The sequence below is a fragment of the Silene latifolia genome, unplaced genomic scaffold (genome assembly GCF_048544455.1).
Source record: "Silene latifolia isolate original U9 population unplaced genomic scaffold, ASM4854445v1 scaffold_70, whole genome shotgun sequence".
NCBI classification, from domain to species: Eukaryota; Viridiplantae; Streptophyta; class Magnoliopsida; order Caryophyllales; family Caryophyllaceae; genus Silene; species Silene latifolia.
Genome location: NW_027413609.1, coordinates 5555078 through 5573282, shown reverse-complemented (window position 1 = coordinate 5573282; position 18205 = coordinate 5555078). Strand labels below are relative to the sequence as shown.

The following is an 18205-nucleotide window of genomic DNA, read 5'->3' as shown; positions in this document are numbered from 1 at the left end:
CACACCTCCTGAGAAAAAGGGCAGTCTAACAAAGCATGAACCTCGGACTCTATCATCCTCCCATACCGCTGGCATGTCGGGTCAGCTTGCAACACCCGCTTATTCACGTTTAGACCACAAGGAAACGCCCCTTTGCACGCCCTCCACACGAAGTTTTTGATCTTCGGGGGTAGTTTTAGCCGCCATATTTGTGACCACACCTTCGGGACAGCACTCGACTCCCCTCCCCCATTCTCATTCAAAGCTTGCTCTTTAATGAAATGATACCCCGACTTTACCGAGTATGAACCATCCCTCGTGTGAGGCCAAATAAGCTTGTCGTCTTCCTCCAAAGAGCATAACGGGATCCTAAGAATTTCCCTGGCTTCGAACTCATAAAGATGCTGTCGCAGGAGTGTCTCATTCCATCTCTTCGGTTCATCAATAAACCAGTCCGCCACAACACTGTCATTCAAACCGCTAATAGGAGAGAGCAAACGGGCAGAAGGATCCGAAAAGCACCACTTATCCCTCCAAAACCGGATCTTTTCTCCATTTCCGACAAGCCAGCAACTGCCTTTCTTAAAATATGGAAGAGCCTCCATCATATTTCGCCACACATAGGACGGGTGATATCCCAATTCCGCTCCAAGCAAGTCACCTGAGGGGTAATACCTGCTGCCATGAGCCTAGCAACAAGAGAGTTTGGTCGGTCGTAGTGTAACACCCCCATATTCAGAGGAGCCTTAAATAGGCCTTCCTTAGCATATAAGGGCGTTACCATCTCGGTTGCCCGAGGATAGTAATAATCAAATGTCGATAACAGAACTATTATATTGTATTACAAGCGATTTAAACAAACAAACGATATGAAAGATACAACTCAAAGACTACTCGCTATGACTATCGAATCTCGTGAAGACTCATCCCTGCCCGGACTCCAGCTATCAACAACATCAACACCTGCTAAGACCGACTGCTCACCATAAGGGATCACGGCAGACACATAACAAACAAACAACCACGCAAGGTCAGTACTGAGATAAGAGACGACAACGGCAACTACAATTATCAATACAAACAATGCTATCAGTCTCAAACACAATCACGATAACCCAACCAACTCATCATCGATCGTCCACTTTGGACCAGCCACCAAAGTGGGGGACCGCAGCCGTTCCCACCAAATCCCCGCTCCTCATAATGAGCGATAACCCTGTCCATTAATGTGCACATCCCCTTCCGTGGCGGGTTCCACAAAGGGCGAAACTAGGGCGCAAAGCCACTCCCGCAAGTGACCCCACTCAGCCGAGCACACGTCTCGAGAACCAGAAACAACAACCACAATCACCATCACAACCGTCACAATACAACTACGATACTAAGCAATCACAATACAATCACAACGACCAACATACTAGACCATCTACAGAAACTGAGTAGGCGAACCTACCTTTGAGCAACTGCAACCAATCCATGTCGACAAATAACCTATCCAGCGACCAAGCAAGGCCTATAACCACAATACAATTATCTATTACCAACAAGCAAATCCTAACTGTAAAGAACAAGGACACGTATGATGATTATGACATACCTATAGGGAGAAACTCAGCAAAAGACCGCTACCCGACTCAAGTGACGCTCTTCTAAGACACAAGGATCTTCACATAGGCTTCCATGGAGGTTTTGAGGTGAAGGGAAGGGAAAGAGGCGACTGAAGGATAGGAGGAAAGTGGCGGAAGTGATATGCGGATTTAACAAAACGCGATATAAAACCCACGCTGAAAACTCGGTACTCGATCGAGTACCCAACATACTCGATCGAGTTGCCCCCTACTCGATCAAGTAACCTAGCTACTCGATCGAGTAACCTAGCTACTCGATCGAGTAACCTCTACTCTATCGAGTACCACTCTTAACACGCAACCCAAGATGGTTTTGGCACTCACTTCTAAGGCTATTCCCGCTCCCAAGGTCAGTCAACGCTGGTCAAAGGGTCTCAAAAAGGGCGGGTATTACACGTAGAGCCTCCAAAATTGTTTGGTAAGCATGGCAAGATTAAAAGACACGAAATGGCGAAATCCCAAACCACCACCAGCTTTTTCACGACTCATTTTCTCCCACGATATCCAGTAAATTTGCCTTTTTTCACCACTATACCCCCACCAAAACCGGGCCAGGTCCCCTTCTATCTTTGAGCATAAAGAGGTTGGAAACTTGAATATCCCCATTTGATAGGTAGGAATTGATTGGGCGATTGCCTTTATAAGAATTTCCCGGCCCGAAAATGAGAGAAGCTTCTCCTTCCACCCCTTTAGTTTCTTCCATATTCGCTCCTTAACAGGGCTAAAGGCCCTAGTTTTATTATGCCCCACAATGGCAGGCATGCCAAGGTATCTTCCTGGAGCTTCAACAATGACGGCATCCAGACACTCACGCACCAAGCCCCGGTCATCCTCACTCACACTTGGGCTAAAGAAAAGCTCCGATTTCTGCAAATTAAGTCGTTGTCCTGATGCTTCTTGATAGAGTTCAAGCACACCCTTAATAGTCTCCGCATTCTTCTTATCCGCCCGACATAAGATAAGTGAGTCATCCGCAAAAAACAAATGCGAAAGGCTCGGAGCTCCTCGGCAGATACGGACCCCAAACAGTTTTTTACGCGCCACTTCTCTAGATAAAAGCCGAGAAAACACATTAGCACACAGGATAAATAAGTAAGGGGAGAGAGGGTCACCTTGGCGAAGACCCCGTCTAGGGCGTATAAAATCACTCGGAATTCCATTAATTAAAATTGCGGACCTGACCGTCCTCACACAGTTCATCGACATCGCCACCCATTGTGGGGCAAATCCCATCTTGACTAGAACTTGCTCCAAAAAGGACCACTCGACACGGTCATAAGCCTTGCTCATGTCTAGCTTTAGAGACATATAACCCTGTCTGCCTTGGTTATGTGATTTTATAAAATGAAAGCTTTCAAAGGCCATTATAGCATTATCAGATATTAACCGTCCCGGAATAAAGGCACTTTGTTCAACTTCAACCGAGTCATTTAGAAAACACTTGAGTCTGCCCACCAAAACCTTGGCAATTAATTTGTAAATAACATTACACAAAGATATTGGCCTGAAATTGTTGAGTTGAGCTCAGTAGCATGCTTTATCTTCGGAATGAGGACAATATGCGTGTTATTAATTGCGGTCATGTCTTCTCGCCCCTCCAGACAATCAATCACATAGCATGCGACATCTTTACCTAAAATGTGCCAGAACTTTTGGAAAAAATTCGCATTCAACCCATCCGGCCCCGGAGCCTTACTCGGTTTCATTTGGAACAAAGCTACCCTTACCTCCTCCTGCGTGAAAGGCTTGGTAAGTGCGTCATTCATCTCCTCCGTGACAACCCGCGCCACACAAGATAAAGCTTCTTCGGCTCTCCCCGGTCCCACTTACGTAAACAACTCGTCAAAGTACGCCATGGCCATCCCCCTCAATTTCTCCTCCTCCATCACCCAATTGCCATCCCCATCCTTCAGCCGGTTGATTCCGTTTCTCCGTTTCATGTTGGACGCTCGAATATGAAAGAACCTCGTGTTTTTATCTCCTTCAGCTAGGTAGCTCACCCGAGATCGCTGTCTCCAATATGTCTCTTCTGCCATCAACAACTCATCTAATTTAGCACACGTACCCCGTCTCTCCTCAATAGCTTCATTATCATGCGTGCACGAGTCAAGAAAGTGCAGCCGTTTCCTTGTTTCTTCAATTTGGAAGCGCAGCTTACCAAATTGGCCTCGACTCCACTCCTCCAGTTTACTAGCACACAAGTCCAGCTTACGTAAGGCCGCCTGACTAGTCCCCATGACCCCCACATCTAGCCACGCCTCATGCACTACCTCCTCCCACTGCTCACTGGTTGTCTACATCTCTTCAAACCGGAATCCCCTCTTCTTCAAGGATTTAATTGGCGTAAAAATCTCCAGTTTTATTGGGGCGTGATCAGACTTGTCGAACTCCACATGTGACAGGCAAATCGTGGGACATGCTTCCAAGAAAGCGGGCGAAACCAAAGCTCTATCTAGCCTCTCATAAACCGCCTCATCCCCTCCCCTTCGATTCCACCATGTGTATGGGTTCCCGGAAAAACCCACATCCAAGAGCCCACACTCGTCAATTTCACTCCTAAACTCATCCATAAGATATTGTTCCCTCGGAGCCCCGCCATGTTTCTCATGCTCGAAAAGTATTTTGTTAAAATCCCCGATCATAACCCAAGGCAGATTCGATAGCGGTTTGATATCCTTCATGATATGCCAAGTTCTCCATTTCTCTTCTCCACGAGCCCACCCATATATCCCAGTGAGCCTCCATTCATCCAGGTTAAACAATCCACGAACAACAACGTCAATATGATACGCGGTCGACGAGATAATTTCCACATCCACTCCTTCCTTCCACAGAATAGCCACACCCGCAGAGCGGCCCATAGAATCTATCCCTATCCCCATGTAATCACCACCCAGCCGTTGAATAACGCCTTGAAGCTCCTGATTAACTAGCTTCGTTTCCATCAACACTACCACGTCCGCTTTCTCCCTCCGTAGCAACCCCCTCAACCTAACAACTGTCGGGTCGTTGCCTAAACCACGGCAGTTATAACATAGAAGACTCATTGGTCCCGGCGGGGTTGCTCCTCCGCAACCTCCGCCGATAAAAAATTAATAAGGTGACTAGAATTCATTCCAAAAACTTGATCACCCGCCATAGCACTACCCACCTCTTTACCCCCCGTCACGCCATCCTCTCCCCCTCCTTCCCAACCCCAGTTATCCATAGGTATGTCCCCCGAGCTAGTATACAACTCCTCCGTAGTCCCATGGAACCGCTTTGATGCTTCCCCAGTCTCCCCTTCTTGTTCTCCCCTACTCCTGTTCTTCGACCCCGTGGAACTCCTCCTCTGTTGTGCACTGGGAGCCTCCAGTCGACGCCAAGTCCCAGGACCTTTTCCCTTTTGAACCTCCTTTCCCGACCCCTCCACAATAGTCCCCACCCGTCCCTCTCCTACCACCACCCCCATACCCGTTCCTTCCACCTCGTGAGAGAGGATTAGGTCTTTATCCCCATTGGAAGTAGAGGAGGGGCCAGTAGCTTTTGTGTTTATCGTCACTCCTTGTAATCGCTTGACCATGGCTTCTATCGCTATACTCTCCCCCTCCTTATCCATCCCTTCAAACACTTCACTCAAATTTCTCCCCACTTTCGACTTCTTGCTATCAGTGTCCTCTTTTTTGATAGGCTTCCAAGGGGAAGCCCTAATCCAAGCCCCGTAATCATAGGAGCCCTCCTCATACGGCCCCTCCTCACACTCTTTCTCTTCGTGCCCTAGAATCCCACATCCATAGCAAAACAACGGCTGGCGCTCGTATTTGACCCCAAAGGTCACCCTCTTGCCCCCCTTCATGCACACAACAACCGAGTTCTTTAACTTCCCTCGAACACCATGGATGATCCATAGTCTGATTGCTCTATCTAACTGCGGGTAAGAGGTTATATCCCTGCCAACATAGGTCCCAATTTGGTTCCCCAAATTACTACAATTCTCCTCAACGCTTCGTCCCTCTAAAGGTAGATCGTAGACACGTACACAAAAAGGGACAAAGGATAGGGGCACATCCCACAAGTTTCCATTAGGGTTTGGGTCATTTAAACACCATACAAAAGAGTCAAAGTTCCAAAGCTGGCCTTCGAGGACTCTCTCCTTATCCCTAACATCCTGGAAATAAAACATGAACGTTTTGGTTTGCGAGTCAAGTATATTACCTCGGACCTCATTGCGCGAACTCCACAACTTGCACATCGTTTCAATGGTAGCTTTAATATTTATGGTTTTTGAACCCCAAATCCGACCAATTAGGGCATGTTCAGACGGTTGTGTCTCCCCACTTTCTCCTCCTTCATCCCACACAAAAGACCCATCCTCGATGCCCCCACTATCCTTCCTTGATTCAGTAGCAGCCATGATCCCTGAGATTGCAAAATAGACAGAAAAATAAAGGAAGATTTTTAACCCCTAGAGGAGGACGGAAGGCCAGGACGAAAAGGAAGGAAACCGCTCATAGGATTAACCTAATATAATTTTCTCATGCCATGTAATTTGGTTAGCTATTTTTGCTAAAATATTCACTATGTATGTCATTTTTACACTAAAAATTCATAAATCATGCAAAATGAATCGCGTTTATCTCAAATTTTACACACAGTGATTAAAATATGCATGAGACAACATATTAAAATTTCATGGCCTGTTTCGAAGTTTAGCTATTTTTAACCATTTTACCTCCATTTATTCCATTTTTATCACATAAAAATTATAAATTATGCAAAATAAATCAAATTTATACAAAATTTTACATACAATAAGTAAAATATGCATGTGAGGTCATATAAAAATTTCAGGGTCAGAAACTAAGTGTAACGATTTTAAGCATTTTAAATACCATTTTACTTAATAAAATGTAATAAAATTACTAAATACATTAAAATGAGCCAAAAATTACCATAAATCATCAAAATGACCTAAATACATTTTAGGACCAGAATATACAACATGCAAAAAATTTCGTGACTTTATAATATAAATCACAAAATATCTAGTTTTAAATGTTTTTCATTTAACTCGGAAAAACTATAAACCGATTATGCATGCAACGACCTATGCTCTGATACCATTTGAAAGGATTCTAAAACTCTCTAATTAAACTTATTTAATTATAGATCTAGTTGCAAGCATAACATAAGATAAAATATGGAAGAATTAAGTTCCTTACATTGTAGGTAAGGCACGAAAAGGGCACAAGTGAGGACTCCTTCCTCCACTTGTTCTTGAGCTACAATGTATACGGATGATCCTCCAAAATATTCAAGTATTAATAGTGGAATACCTCCTCTTAGTTGCACCAAGACCATCCCTTAATACTAATTGAATTACTAACTAGGTAATGTAATTAGTGTCCTTATGATAAATCTAATAACAACAATATTACTACTATAGTAATGTAAAAGGATTTTATTAAATTTTTCTTAAACAATTTTCTTTGTTCTAAAACTATTTTAGAGAGAGGTGAGAATGATAGGAATTAAGAGAGTTGTTAAGTGAGAAAAAGAAAAAAAAAAATCCCTCTAAGAGGGAAGAGGGCCGGATGGGAAGCATCACAAGGCCAATGCATGGCCGTCACTTTTTCTTTTTCTCTTATCAAAATATATAGGGTGTAGTCTATAGAAGTTAAGGTCATCATCATGTCTTTTAAACAATTTAAAGACATCTTATAATAACCAGAAACCACCCATTATTTCAGTGCATATCATAATGTGTACATCCATTTTAATTTTGTCAATTGTCATTTTGTAATGTTGTGTGACATGTGACAATTCACAAGTTATTAGTCTCACTAATTTACATTTAACAAATTAAATGTTATTCACAAAATGAAAAAATCAATTTTAACAAATTAAAAGGTAACTCACAATTACATATTGTAAAATGGATCATGTTAATATAATCTACAACACTTTGTAATTAAGATTAACCATTCTCTCTTAATTGTTTTATAAACAAACTTTAAGTAATATAACATTTTAATTACTAAATCAAATCTTATTTAATCGAATTACAATAAGATATATATATTCTCATTCATAGACGTAAATTGTTCAATTATAAGGAATCAATTAATCTGCATCGATATACAATTAATTAAATTTTCTATTAAGGAAATCGTCCTTTAGGTGTGACCTTAAGGGATCAACTGATCACCACCATCAAACGACAGTAATGTCAAAATCTAGTCAGCCAATCATTACCGATTAATGCTGATCAGTTGACATAAATAAATGAATCATCCCTACACGTATTCTTATCATGAGTTTCAATAATGTGATCGCACTATTGTTGAGAACACAAATTCCAACATTTTCGACCCGTTTTCGAAGCATCATTCATGATTATGTGTTACTAAACGTTTGGTTTGTATTAGTGTCACATTGTTACAGAAAGAGTGTTACTATAGTATAATATTTAAACAAAATAAATTGCATAATTAACTAAATTAGGAAACGTTCATTCATGAAAAATATCTTCTTAGACAAAATGTCAAGTCAACAACTAGTAAAAAAACTAAATACTCCGCAAAAACTAAATGTAGTTATCTTTAAAATAAACTGTAACAACATGTTGTTACAGTACCAGCATGATGTTGTACAGTTAAGAATATATCAAATTTTTCAGTCCCTTCTAGGACGTTTGTTCCCGGAAGCATGGACGCTACTTTCACCATTAGGCAACTCCACCTTAAGACGCTTCCTATAACCGTCCAACTCTTCAATTGCCTCCACAACTTTAGGCCAATTTACCTTATTCAAAGGGTGGATTTTGGTATATGATTCCGTTAAAGCTGTTACACCAAGGAGAAGTTGCCTGTCCAGATCAGCTTCGGTGTATTTCTTTTCTTATTTTCTTCTAGTTATCTCGCAATACATTTTTTTTCTGCAATCAGAAACTTGACATGCGCTTCAGCATTCTGCAAATCTTCATCAAGCAATTGTGCATGTTTTTCTAGTTCTTGAACCTTAGTATGAAACGCCATAACCTCTTTAAACAAGGCATCCCTATGCCTTGTTTTTTCTTTAAGCTCATTCTTGGTGTCTGAAAGTGTCTTATTAATTTGTTCCATTATTTTGACCTTATGTCTCTGTACCAGCGAAAACAAAATATATTAATAAAAAAACTTAAACTATAACGGTGTTACTCTTAGTAATAACATTCGAGTAATGAAGGTACGGTGAAAACAGAAAGCAAGGTATTAAGATATTAAAATCGAAATAGAGCAACATTTTTAATATTAAAGATTCGATAATTTTTTAGTAGATTTAATATTGCAAAACAACAAAAAATTTAAAACAAAAAACTTTGTAATTAAGGGAAAGTTGTTGTGTCTTGTCTTGGTTTTTTTATAAAAAAAAAAAAGAGAAGTGCATATGTTGAATGAAAATAAGTGTATTTATAGGCAAGTGAGATTAAGAAGTAGTTAAGTTATTGAATTAACTGCTGTAAAATAAACTTTTAATTTAATTTGGAATTGATATAGTTAAAAATAATTGTAAATTGATGTAACCCATGCTGCATGTTCCCCATGATTAAGAGCAATTATAACTGCTGCGGAGAAGGGAAAATTCGAAGAGTCACATTCTTTAACCGTCACATTGTTACAGTAACATCATTAATGATTTGTGGTTTAAAATAACGTCCAATAGCAGTTACAGTTTTGAATTAAAATGGTTAAAAACAGTTTTCAAAATTAATTAATTGCTATAAAAAAAATGTTACTTTATTTTTTGGAAGTCAAAAAGTTAAAAACTTATTTAAGAAGTTAAAATTAAGTTTAAAAATTGATGTAACCCACGTTGCATGTTTCCCTTGATTAAGAGCAGTTACTTATTAATGATTTGTCACAGTGTTACAGTTACTTATTAATGATTTGTCGTTTAAATTATTGTCCAATGGCAGTGTTCTAAAACAAAACTTAATTTGACAAGGTAAGATGTTACGTAATTAAGAAATTTCACTTCTAATTAGTCACAGATTAACATCATTGTTCAACATTAAATAATAATAGGAATATTCGAAAATGCAACTCCACTTTTTCACACATACTATGACACTGTTAAAGTAACATTATTTTATAGTAGACCTAAGTTAACATTACTTGTGTTTGATTTTAAAACGAAGGACACACAGTTCAGTGTTGATTTTTTTCGGTTTCTCCCGAATTATTTCTTTGTCATCTGTCAGTACGTCTTTTGGTACCTTCCTTTGGCCATTCTAAGGGCTTCTCTCCTTGCATATATGTTAGGCCAAAGAGTTTTCTTGGATTCGATGAAAATTTCCACAGGGTCTAGCAATTTAGTCCTTATTTTATTCATGTCTGCTAAGAGAAAAGACGCAGCGATTTGAGCACAACATGCCCGCCGATATAACTTGTTGTGGTACCAAGACTTATACGGATGCCCCTCAAAGTTGGATACAACCATCATAACGAAACAAGCCGACTCTTCATATTTAGGAGTCCGAGACTCCGATTCCCACTTCACGTTTACCAAAGGAAACTTGGCCATAGCTTCTATCTTCGTGTCACCCTTCATCTCCAAGAAGTCACTCATGCAACCGGCCTGTCAGAAACAGGACATTTAGATTGACATATAGTAACATTGTTACTGTATTAATCTATTTGTAATGTAGATGACACTAATATGTAAAATAAAAAACTCAGGGTACTTACTACTACTAGTGCGACGTTGTAAGTGTTCGAGGCCTCCCAGTTGGCATACGCTTGATTGTCAATCAGACTAATCTGCTTATGGTTGAAGTCAATACAAACACCGAAGTAGTGATTGTCAAACAAACAAGGTATAAAATATATGCTGGGCATTAATTCTGTAATTAGCCTTGCTCGCATGGATGAAATTATCCCAAATCTCAAACAACACGGTCTTTAAATTACCCAGTTCACTATCCTCTTGCATTATAGCCAATAGGGCATTCTGTATTTAAAAAAAAAAATCAAGAGTTAGATTTCCTTTGTATAAGCATTATATCTGATTAAACAAAAGCAGACATTTTACACCGGTTGAACTTACCATGTGACCTAGTCCAAGGTGAAGTATTGTTGGGCCTTGTCGCCGTGTGGCACTTTTGTTGTTCTCGACATGATTTAAGAGTAGAGACTAACATTCGAACACAGTCCAATTCGTGCGATTGTTTGGATGTAGCGAGAGTATATCTGCCCTTGTCAATTTCCTTTTATCTCCAAACATAGCCAGGGTCTTACTGTTACAGCAAATTGAAGTCAGACTAGTCAAGAACTTTTACAGTAATAATGTTACAGTAACAATGTCACATTTTACCTTTTATCGAAGTTGGCATCATCAAGGAACTCATAATCAAGCACCTCCCTTCTCAGATTAGTTGTGGAGGTGTAGATACCCGTATCCGTCGATATTGGAATTTACAGAAATCCCTACAAAACACCTGATGATGATAGGACACATATTTACTTATGTGAACATAAGCCACATGCCGGTCTGTGGGCACAGGCCACCTACCAGTCTGTAGACATGAGCCACCTTCACGCCAAGCCAATCTGTGAACGTACAACGGTCTTTTGAAAGCCATGCTCGGTGGCGTAGAAATGCTTTCGACCGGATCATTTTAGACCAGTCGGTTTCGTCTTGGCAAAGGTATCGAAACGATGCACAGATGTTCGGAGTCGCCACCAAGAAATTATGGGATGCCTGGAACCCATTCGAATCCACTTTATACCCAGTCAATCAAGGCAAAAAGTGGTGCTTGACATTGGTACTAAAGATGAGGCCTCGTCCTCCTTTAACATCCTATCTCTAGAATGAATCTCGTGCACCCTGGATAAGGCCTTCCACTATCCAAAGGTTCTGAGTAAGGGGTGAGGGTACGTATTTGGAAGCCCTTTAACCATACACCCAATCCCGCCCGTGTTAGCGACCTCTACTGATCGATCGTGGTTGTTTAAGTACAAAAGCTGATAAAACGGTTTAAATGCATGAATGCGCATCCAAAAGCTTAACCTAACATGTGATAATTTCCTAAGTCGATTTGTTTATCCAAATATCATGAAATTGATGTCAAAGTTGGATTTAGATTGATTTGCATGTGAAACCAAAATTAAACATCCATTTACCAAATTCGGGTTATGATGTTTAACACGATCCAATTGTTTGAAAAAGGGTGTCAAGTGAGAAAGTATTAAATGCAAACTCGTAAATCTGCTCCGTCAGGTATTCAGGTTAACCGTAATCGGGATCCTCCTAGACAAGTACCAAAATGAGACAGAATAGTGCCAGGAAGCCCCATTAGGGTGCGAGCCTATTGGCGAGGGAACAAGGCATGTCCAGGTTTTGAAAGGTGGAAATAGGCAGGCTCTTGGGGCACGAGCCATGGGGCGAGCCAAGAGGTTCCTCCAGGTTGTTAAAAAGGTTATTTAAGATCGTATTTGTGTTTAAATGATTTGCAAGTATGCTTTGCATGACTCGGAATAATTACAATTATATTAGTAATATTCGTTGTCGGATGTACAAGTTTGAAAACCATAGTTTACAAATAAAAATATAAAATGTTTAATATGAACTAATATGTGAAGTTCATTTCTTTTTAATTAGTCAAGTTTTTTTTTTGGTACTAATTAGTCAAGTTTGTCATCGTACTCGGATTAAACTGACATGGTATAAGGAACCAAGGATGATTATGAATTATGACTAATATGTTTGCAAGTGTAAATAAATGAGAAAAATGGTAAATAAAAGAAAAGAGTGTTATAATACCCTTTAAAATGTAATAAACCAAATAATATCACCGAGTCACAGATAAAACCGTCATGGTATAAGGAACCAAGGGTGATTACGATTTATGGTTAAAATATTTGTCATAAAAATGAATTAAAACGGTAAGAGCCGTAAAACAAAATAAAAGGAAAATGTTGCGGAAAGATGAACACAAACACAGCTGGATTAAGGCCTGAGAGAGCATAGAGGCGCGAGCTCCCCTGCTCCACAAGTAGCCCCTGTCTCAGGCCAAAATCCGGTTTTAGCTCATTTCTCCTGTTTTTTGATCGTGTTATGCGTTGTTCATGCTTATAAACTCATAAAAACAGCAAAGACATGAAATAAGTGAGTTATTTACACCCTCAAACCTATGTGTATTGATATTTGCGAGGTAGACGACTTTAGAGACGGTATTCTCATTGTGACTACTCGCGATCAAAGAAGTTTAAAAGAGTGCCTTAAAAAAGGATTTTGTTTTGAAAATATGTTGAAAACATGTGGTTGAAAAACATGTTGATTAATGTTGAGTTGGTCGAATGGGTCAGTCGAATGTACGGCGACTGTACCAAACAAAATGTGTAAGGCTTGTGTTTTTTATCATTAGGTCGAAAACATGTGTCGATTTTTTGACTTAAGAAGTCGAGTCTAGAAGTTTAAGGGAGATGTGAGGGGGCGGGCACTCGCGTAAGGATTATGATATGTGAAGGTTGGTATTTATAGAGAAATGTGGGGTGGTAGGTCGGTTGAGTTTTCTTGGAGGTTAAGAAGGAAGCATAAAGAGGCGTGAGCCACTTAGTGCCCCAATGGGGTGTACTGTCCTTTTCAATTTGGACGTAGCCTTTGCTCTATCCATTGTTTGGTTGGTTTGATTTGTGGTAATCAAATAAGATGTCGTGTAAAAATATAGGCATCTAATAAAATGATATTTGGGTGTTACTTGAGGCAAGTTTTTTGTGCTTGACTCGGGTTTGATCCGTGTTGAGTCGGGATTTGAATTTTGAGTCTGTTTTTGGCCCGGTGTCGGTTTAGACTCTAATTAGTGTCATTTTAATGCAAATGGCATGATAAAACCATTTATGGCATTATTTTTGACATTTTAGACTCGGGTTGACTCAGATTGACTCGGGTTGCGGGTTTTTGAGTCGGTTTTGGGTCCGAAGACGGCTGTAACTCTAAATAGTGTTGTTTTAATGCAAATGAAGTTAGAAAATCATTTATGAAATCATTTTTCATATTCAAGCAATGCATTAAATCGTCTCATGTATAGCCAATCAACGCACGCATATCAAAAACACGTTATAGTCCGATCATCAGCGGGTGGTTTTTGGAAGGTGCAAATACTGGGTATCTACAACTAACATCGCTCGTTAGCGGATTTCGTTTATTGATGCGAAACAAACGTTATTTTGCGGTTTTATAATTTAAATGAAATTTAAATTATTTTGAAATAAATGAAATTTATTTCATCGGTTTTCATATTTTCAAGTTTTTTTAAAATTTAAGGTTTTATAATTTATTTGAAAAATAAATTATCGTTCAAAGATTTTATTTTAATGAGATTGTGACGTTTTTTCGTGTTTTTATCGCTTTATTTTATTTGAAAAATTACATTTTTCAAAGCGGTTTTTTACTCGATTTTTAAGACGATTTGTATCTCGTTTTTTGGACGAATTTTGGCCTCGAGGCTTGCTTTGATCCATCCCCCATCTCCTCAGATTCTAGGTTCGAACCCCACTACCAACACCCATTCCCTTTATTTTTCCACCTCAAAACCCGCGACCCAAACCCCCCTTCTGCCCTATTTTGCCCGAGCCCAACCAACACCAATCACCACCCAAACCCATCAACCCTACACCCATAACCTTACCTGTAGTACTACGGTTTTTTATGCTTTTGGGTATTCTATCGAGTGGAGCTTACTCTGTCGAGTAAGTAAGTTTGGTTTACGAAACAGTGTTCTGCTGATGGGTACTCGTTCGAGTAAGTATGTGGCACTCGATCGAGTAAGGGTCACTCGATCGAGTAAGTGACTTACTCGAACGAGAAGTCGGTTCTGCGGGATATTTTAGCCGGGTTTTCTTAGCAACGCGTGATTAATAGTTAAAGCTTTTCGTCAGTTTCTTCATAACTTTTATCTTTTCTAAAAACCTTTCAAGAGAGAAAACAAGTTACGTTACTTTCATCTTCGCGTTGCTATCAAATCCCAAGAGCTAAGGTTGTCGGATCATCGTGTTCTTTACGCCGTTGAATTCATCGTGTCGTGGGTAAGATCCTTGTATAGTTTTTATACCTTTTCATTGATTTTGTTTAAAACCCTAATTGGGTAATTTGGGGGTTTTGGGAATATAATGTTGTATTATATGGTAATGGTATGATTATGTGATTATAGGAGGTGGTTTCGTAGAGGAGCAATATTGAATAGCTGCTTTGTGACGGTCGTAGTGATTTGCTTATTCCAGGTAGGGTTTCCCTACTCGGTTATTGATTACATAGTTGTTGGTGATGGTTGTGTTTATTGTTGACCTTTAACAAATTGGATTATATTGGTGTTGTTTTTGTATAATTGGTTGTGTTGTGTTTGTTTGTGGTTCGCGAGGCGCATCCTCGGCTGAGTGGAGTCACTTGCGGGAGTGGCTTCACGCCCTTGATTCGCCCTCTGTGGAACCTGCCACAGGAGAGGATGTGCACATTAAGGAACATGGGGTATCGCTCGGAATAGATGAGCGGGGATTTGGTGGGTACGGTTGCAGTCCTCCACTGGCGGCGTGGAATATCTGTTACAATGGGTTTTCTGGCAGGACTACATACTTTAGTGTGTAGTCAGGTGTGTGGAGATATCATGGAGTTGGGAGTTGTGTGTGTTTGTATATTGTGTATCTTGTTTTATGTAATTAGTAACTGACCCCGTTTTATATGTTTTGAAAACTGTGCTGATCCATTCGAGGATGGTTATCAGTTATTGAGCAGGTATGAGGTGGCTTGCGCGAGGGATAGCTGGGATGGAGTCATCACATGTCTTTAGAGTCTTCCGCTGTGTCTTAAACTTAGTTTGATTTCCAGTTGATTGGTTTTTGGAACATTTTTATTTCTTTTACAGTTTGGGATTTTGATATTGTAATCACTTAAACTCATTTACTTAATTAAGTATGTTTCTTTATGGTCTATTTTATATACATTGCCTCGTGTAACCAAGATGGTAGCATTTCCATGCATTAGGTGGTCTTGGTAAGGCAGTTTGGTGTATAGGGGTGTTACAAAGTGTTATCAGAGAGACGATTTTGGAACCTGTAATTATTGAACCCAATGAATCTAGGGAGTCAAAATAAAATGAACCCGCGTAGGAGTTGTTAAGAGCTAATGCAAAGGCTTGGGAGACATACGAAAATCGCGATCTTGCCCAACAACTTTGAACCGGTCACTATAGGATGTTATGGGATCGCTATGTGTTTATTTAAGCTATATTGCATATATGTATTGAATGATGCGTTGTATGAATTGGTGGATAAATGAATGTGGAGAATGGAGGATGTAGTGGCGAAAGGTGAGTAGTTTGCATGATTATATGTTGATGTGAATAACGGAATTGCATGATGTTGATTTCTAATGTGGTTTATTAGAAACATGTGAATAGGATGTTGTGTTGTTTTATCTACGTATACATATATATAGTTGTTGTGAAAAGTAGTTGAGCTGAGCATGCGGGTAGCTAACGAGTCAACATGACTCGATCGAGTGAGGGATACTCGATCGAGTAGGTGGGGCTCGATCAAGTAGGCTGGACTCGGTCGAGTGGGATATATGACGTTTTTGGGAAGTCGGTGCTGTTTTGGGGCACTCGATTGAGTAAGTTGGGAACTCGATAGAGCAAGGGCTAGTCGATCGAGTAAGTTAAGGGGTCAATCGAGTGGGTTTTGTGATGCTTTCTTGTCAGGTTCTGGAGTTGAGGTATGATATGTGCATATTCTATACACTTTATTTGCAGTTTTGGCACGTATTTTCATGCGTATTTGTTAGCTTAAAGCTACTATTTCGCCCGAAACGGTTTACTTTGCAATTTCTATGATTTATTGTAGGAATGAGTGGAAGTGAGCTAAACCAATCTTAAATCGTCCTCCGGAAGCAACTCTATGGAAACATGGAAGATGGGAGTTCGGACTCGTCCACCTCGGGATGCGTGCATGGAGCTTAGAGGCTGTTTGGAAGAGGAAAGGAGGTTACTGCACAGCTCAGTTGGTCGATCGACCAACATCATCAGTCGATCGATCGTGGACGTTCAGCAGGAGATACTGCACTGCACTGGCTGGTCGATCGACCATGCCCCTTAGTCGATCGACCAGGCCGCGAGGCTGAGATTTATTTCATGTTTTAGACTTTTGAAAGCCCAATTTGGAATTAACTTTTGGAAGTACGTTTGACAGTAGTTACGCAACAATATTTTAGGTTATGCTTTTCATTATTGAAGAACTGAAGTTTAGATCTAGTTTTGGAAACAAGAAAGTGAGACGACGGGTTCCAATTTCAATTACTTTGTTCATTAATTCTTTAGTAAGCTCTTTAATGTAATTTCCTTCTTCTTTTATTTCTTGTCAATTCAATTCTTGTTTTTATTAGTTTTTGTTCAAGCAATTCAGTTTTAATCCTTTGTCTTAAATTCAATTTCAATCATGTCAATTTCATTGTATGTCTTTAAATTTGCAATTGTTATAATTTTAATCATGCATAGCTAATTTTCTTGATTGAGAACGAGGTGAGCCATGGCATAAATTAGGTCGATTTTATTAGTATGATTTCTTCCGTATCGATCTTATTTCCTTTTGATAAATCCATCTTGCTAGATTGAAATATTAGTAGGTTAGGTTTTCATTAGTTGTGGAATTTCCTTTGAGCGAAAGCTTGAGAAATTCTAGGGAATTAAAAGACCGTAAGGTTAAATTTGAGCATAGATCGAAAGGCTTGCTCTTACTCCCTGAGACCGTTACAAGACCTCTGCTATCCCTTTGTGACCTGACCTTAGCCATGGTGAACCGAAGTTTCTAATCTCTCTTTTATCTTATTTTAGAAACTCTTTATTTTGTCAATTAGTCTTTAGAATCAAACCAATTCAAAACCCCCATTTAAATTGTTACTTCAATAGATTAAAAATTAGCAAATAGAATTGATCTTGTCTCTCTGTGGTTCGACCCTTACTATCACTAGCTATAGTTTTAGTTCGGATTATAAATTTAATTTTGATACAAAACGACGGTATCAAATTTTGACGCCGTTTCCGGGGAGACGGTGTAATTCTGTTTGCTTTATTTTTAGTTTATTTTTCTTGTCTCAAGGAACTTTGGTTCCTTGAGGCCGTTGCTTACTCTTGCTTCTAGTTTTGCTTTTGCACAGTTAGAAGATAGGTTTTTGAGAGGAAGACTTGAGTACTCTCAGTTTTGCGAACATGACTACGATATATGACAATCTTCAACCAAAAGAGCAACACATTCCAAAGGGACATGTTTTACCTACCCCTACTACTGGTCACTTCGAATTTAATTCCTCCTATATCAGTTTGCTGGCCTGCCGGGTGAAATCAGTTTGCTGGCCTACCGGACGAGGATCCTTTGAAGCATATGGAAATTTTCACAGACTACTGCTGTTCCATACCTATACCGGCTGGGGTGACCCAAGATGAAGTAAAGGGGATAATGTTCTTATACTCCTTGAAGGATTCGGCGCGAGATTGGTACCGCTACCTTGATAGGGTAGCAGCTGGAGTCACAGATTGGACATCTCTAACATTAGCTTTCTACAAAAAATACTTCCCACTTGCAAAGACTGAT

At 39.8% G+C, this 18205-nt stretch overlaps 1 protein-coding gene across 1 annotated transcript; it reads right to left on the bottom strand.

The window, feature by feature from the left end:
• Positions 1-3901: 3901 nt before the first annotated feature.
• LOC141640007 (uncharacterized) lies at positions 3902-4654 on the bottom strand. Its single transcript, XM_074448971.1, has one exon. The coding sequence runs from the start codon at positions 4652-4654 to the stop codon at positions 3902-3904; it is 753 nt and encodes a 250-aa protein (XP_074305072.1).
• Positions 4655-18205: the final 13551 nt, after the last annotated feature.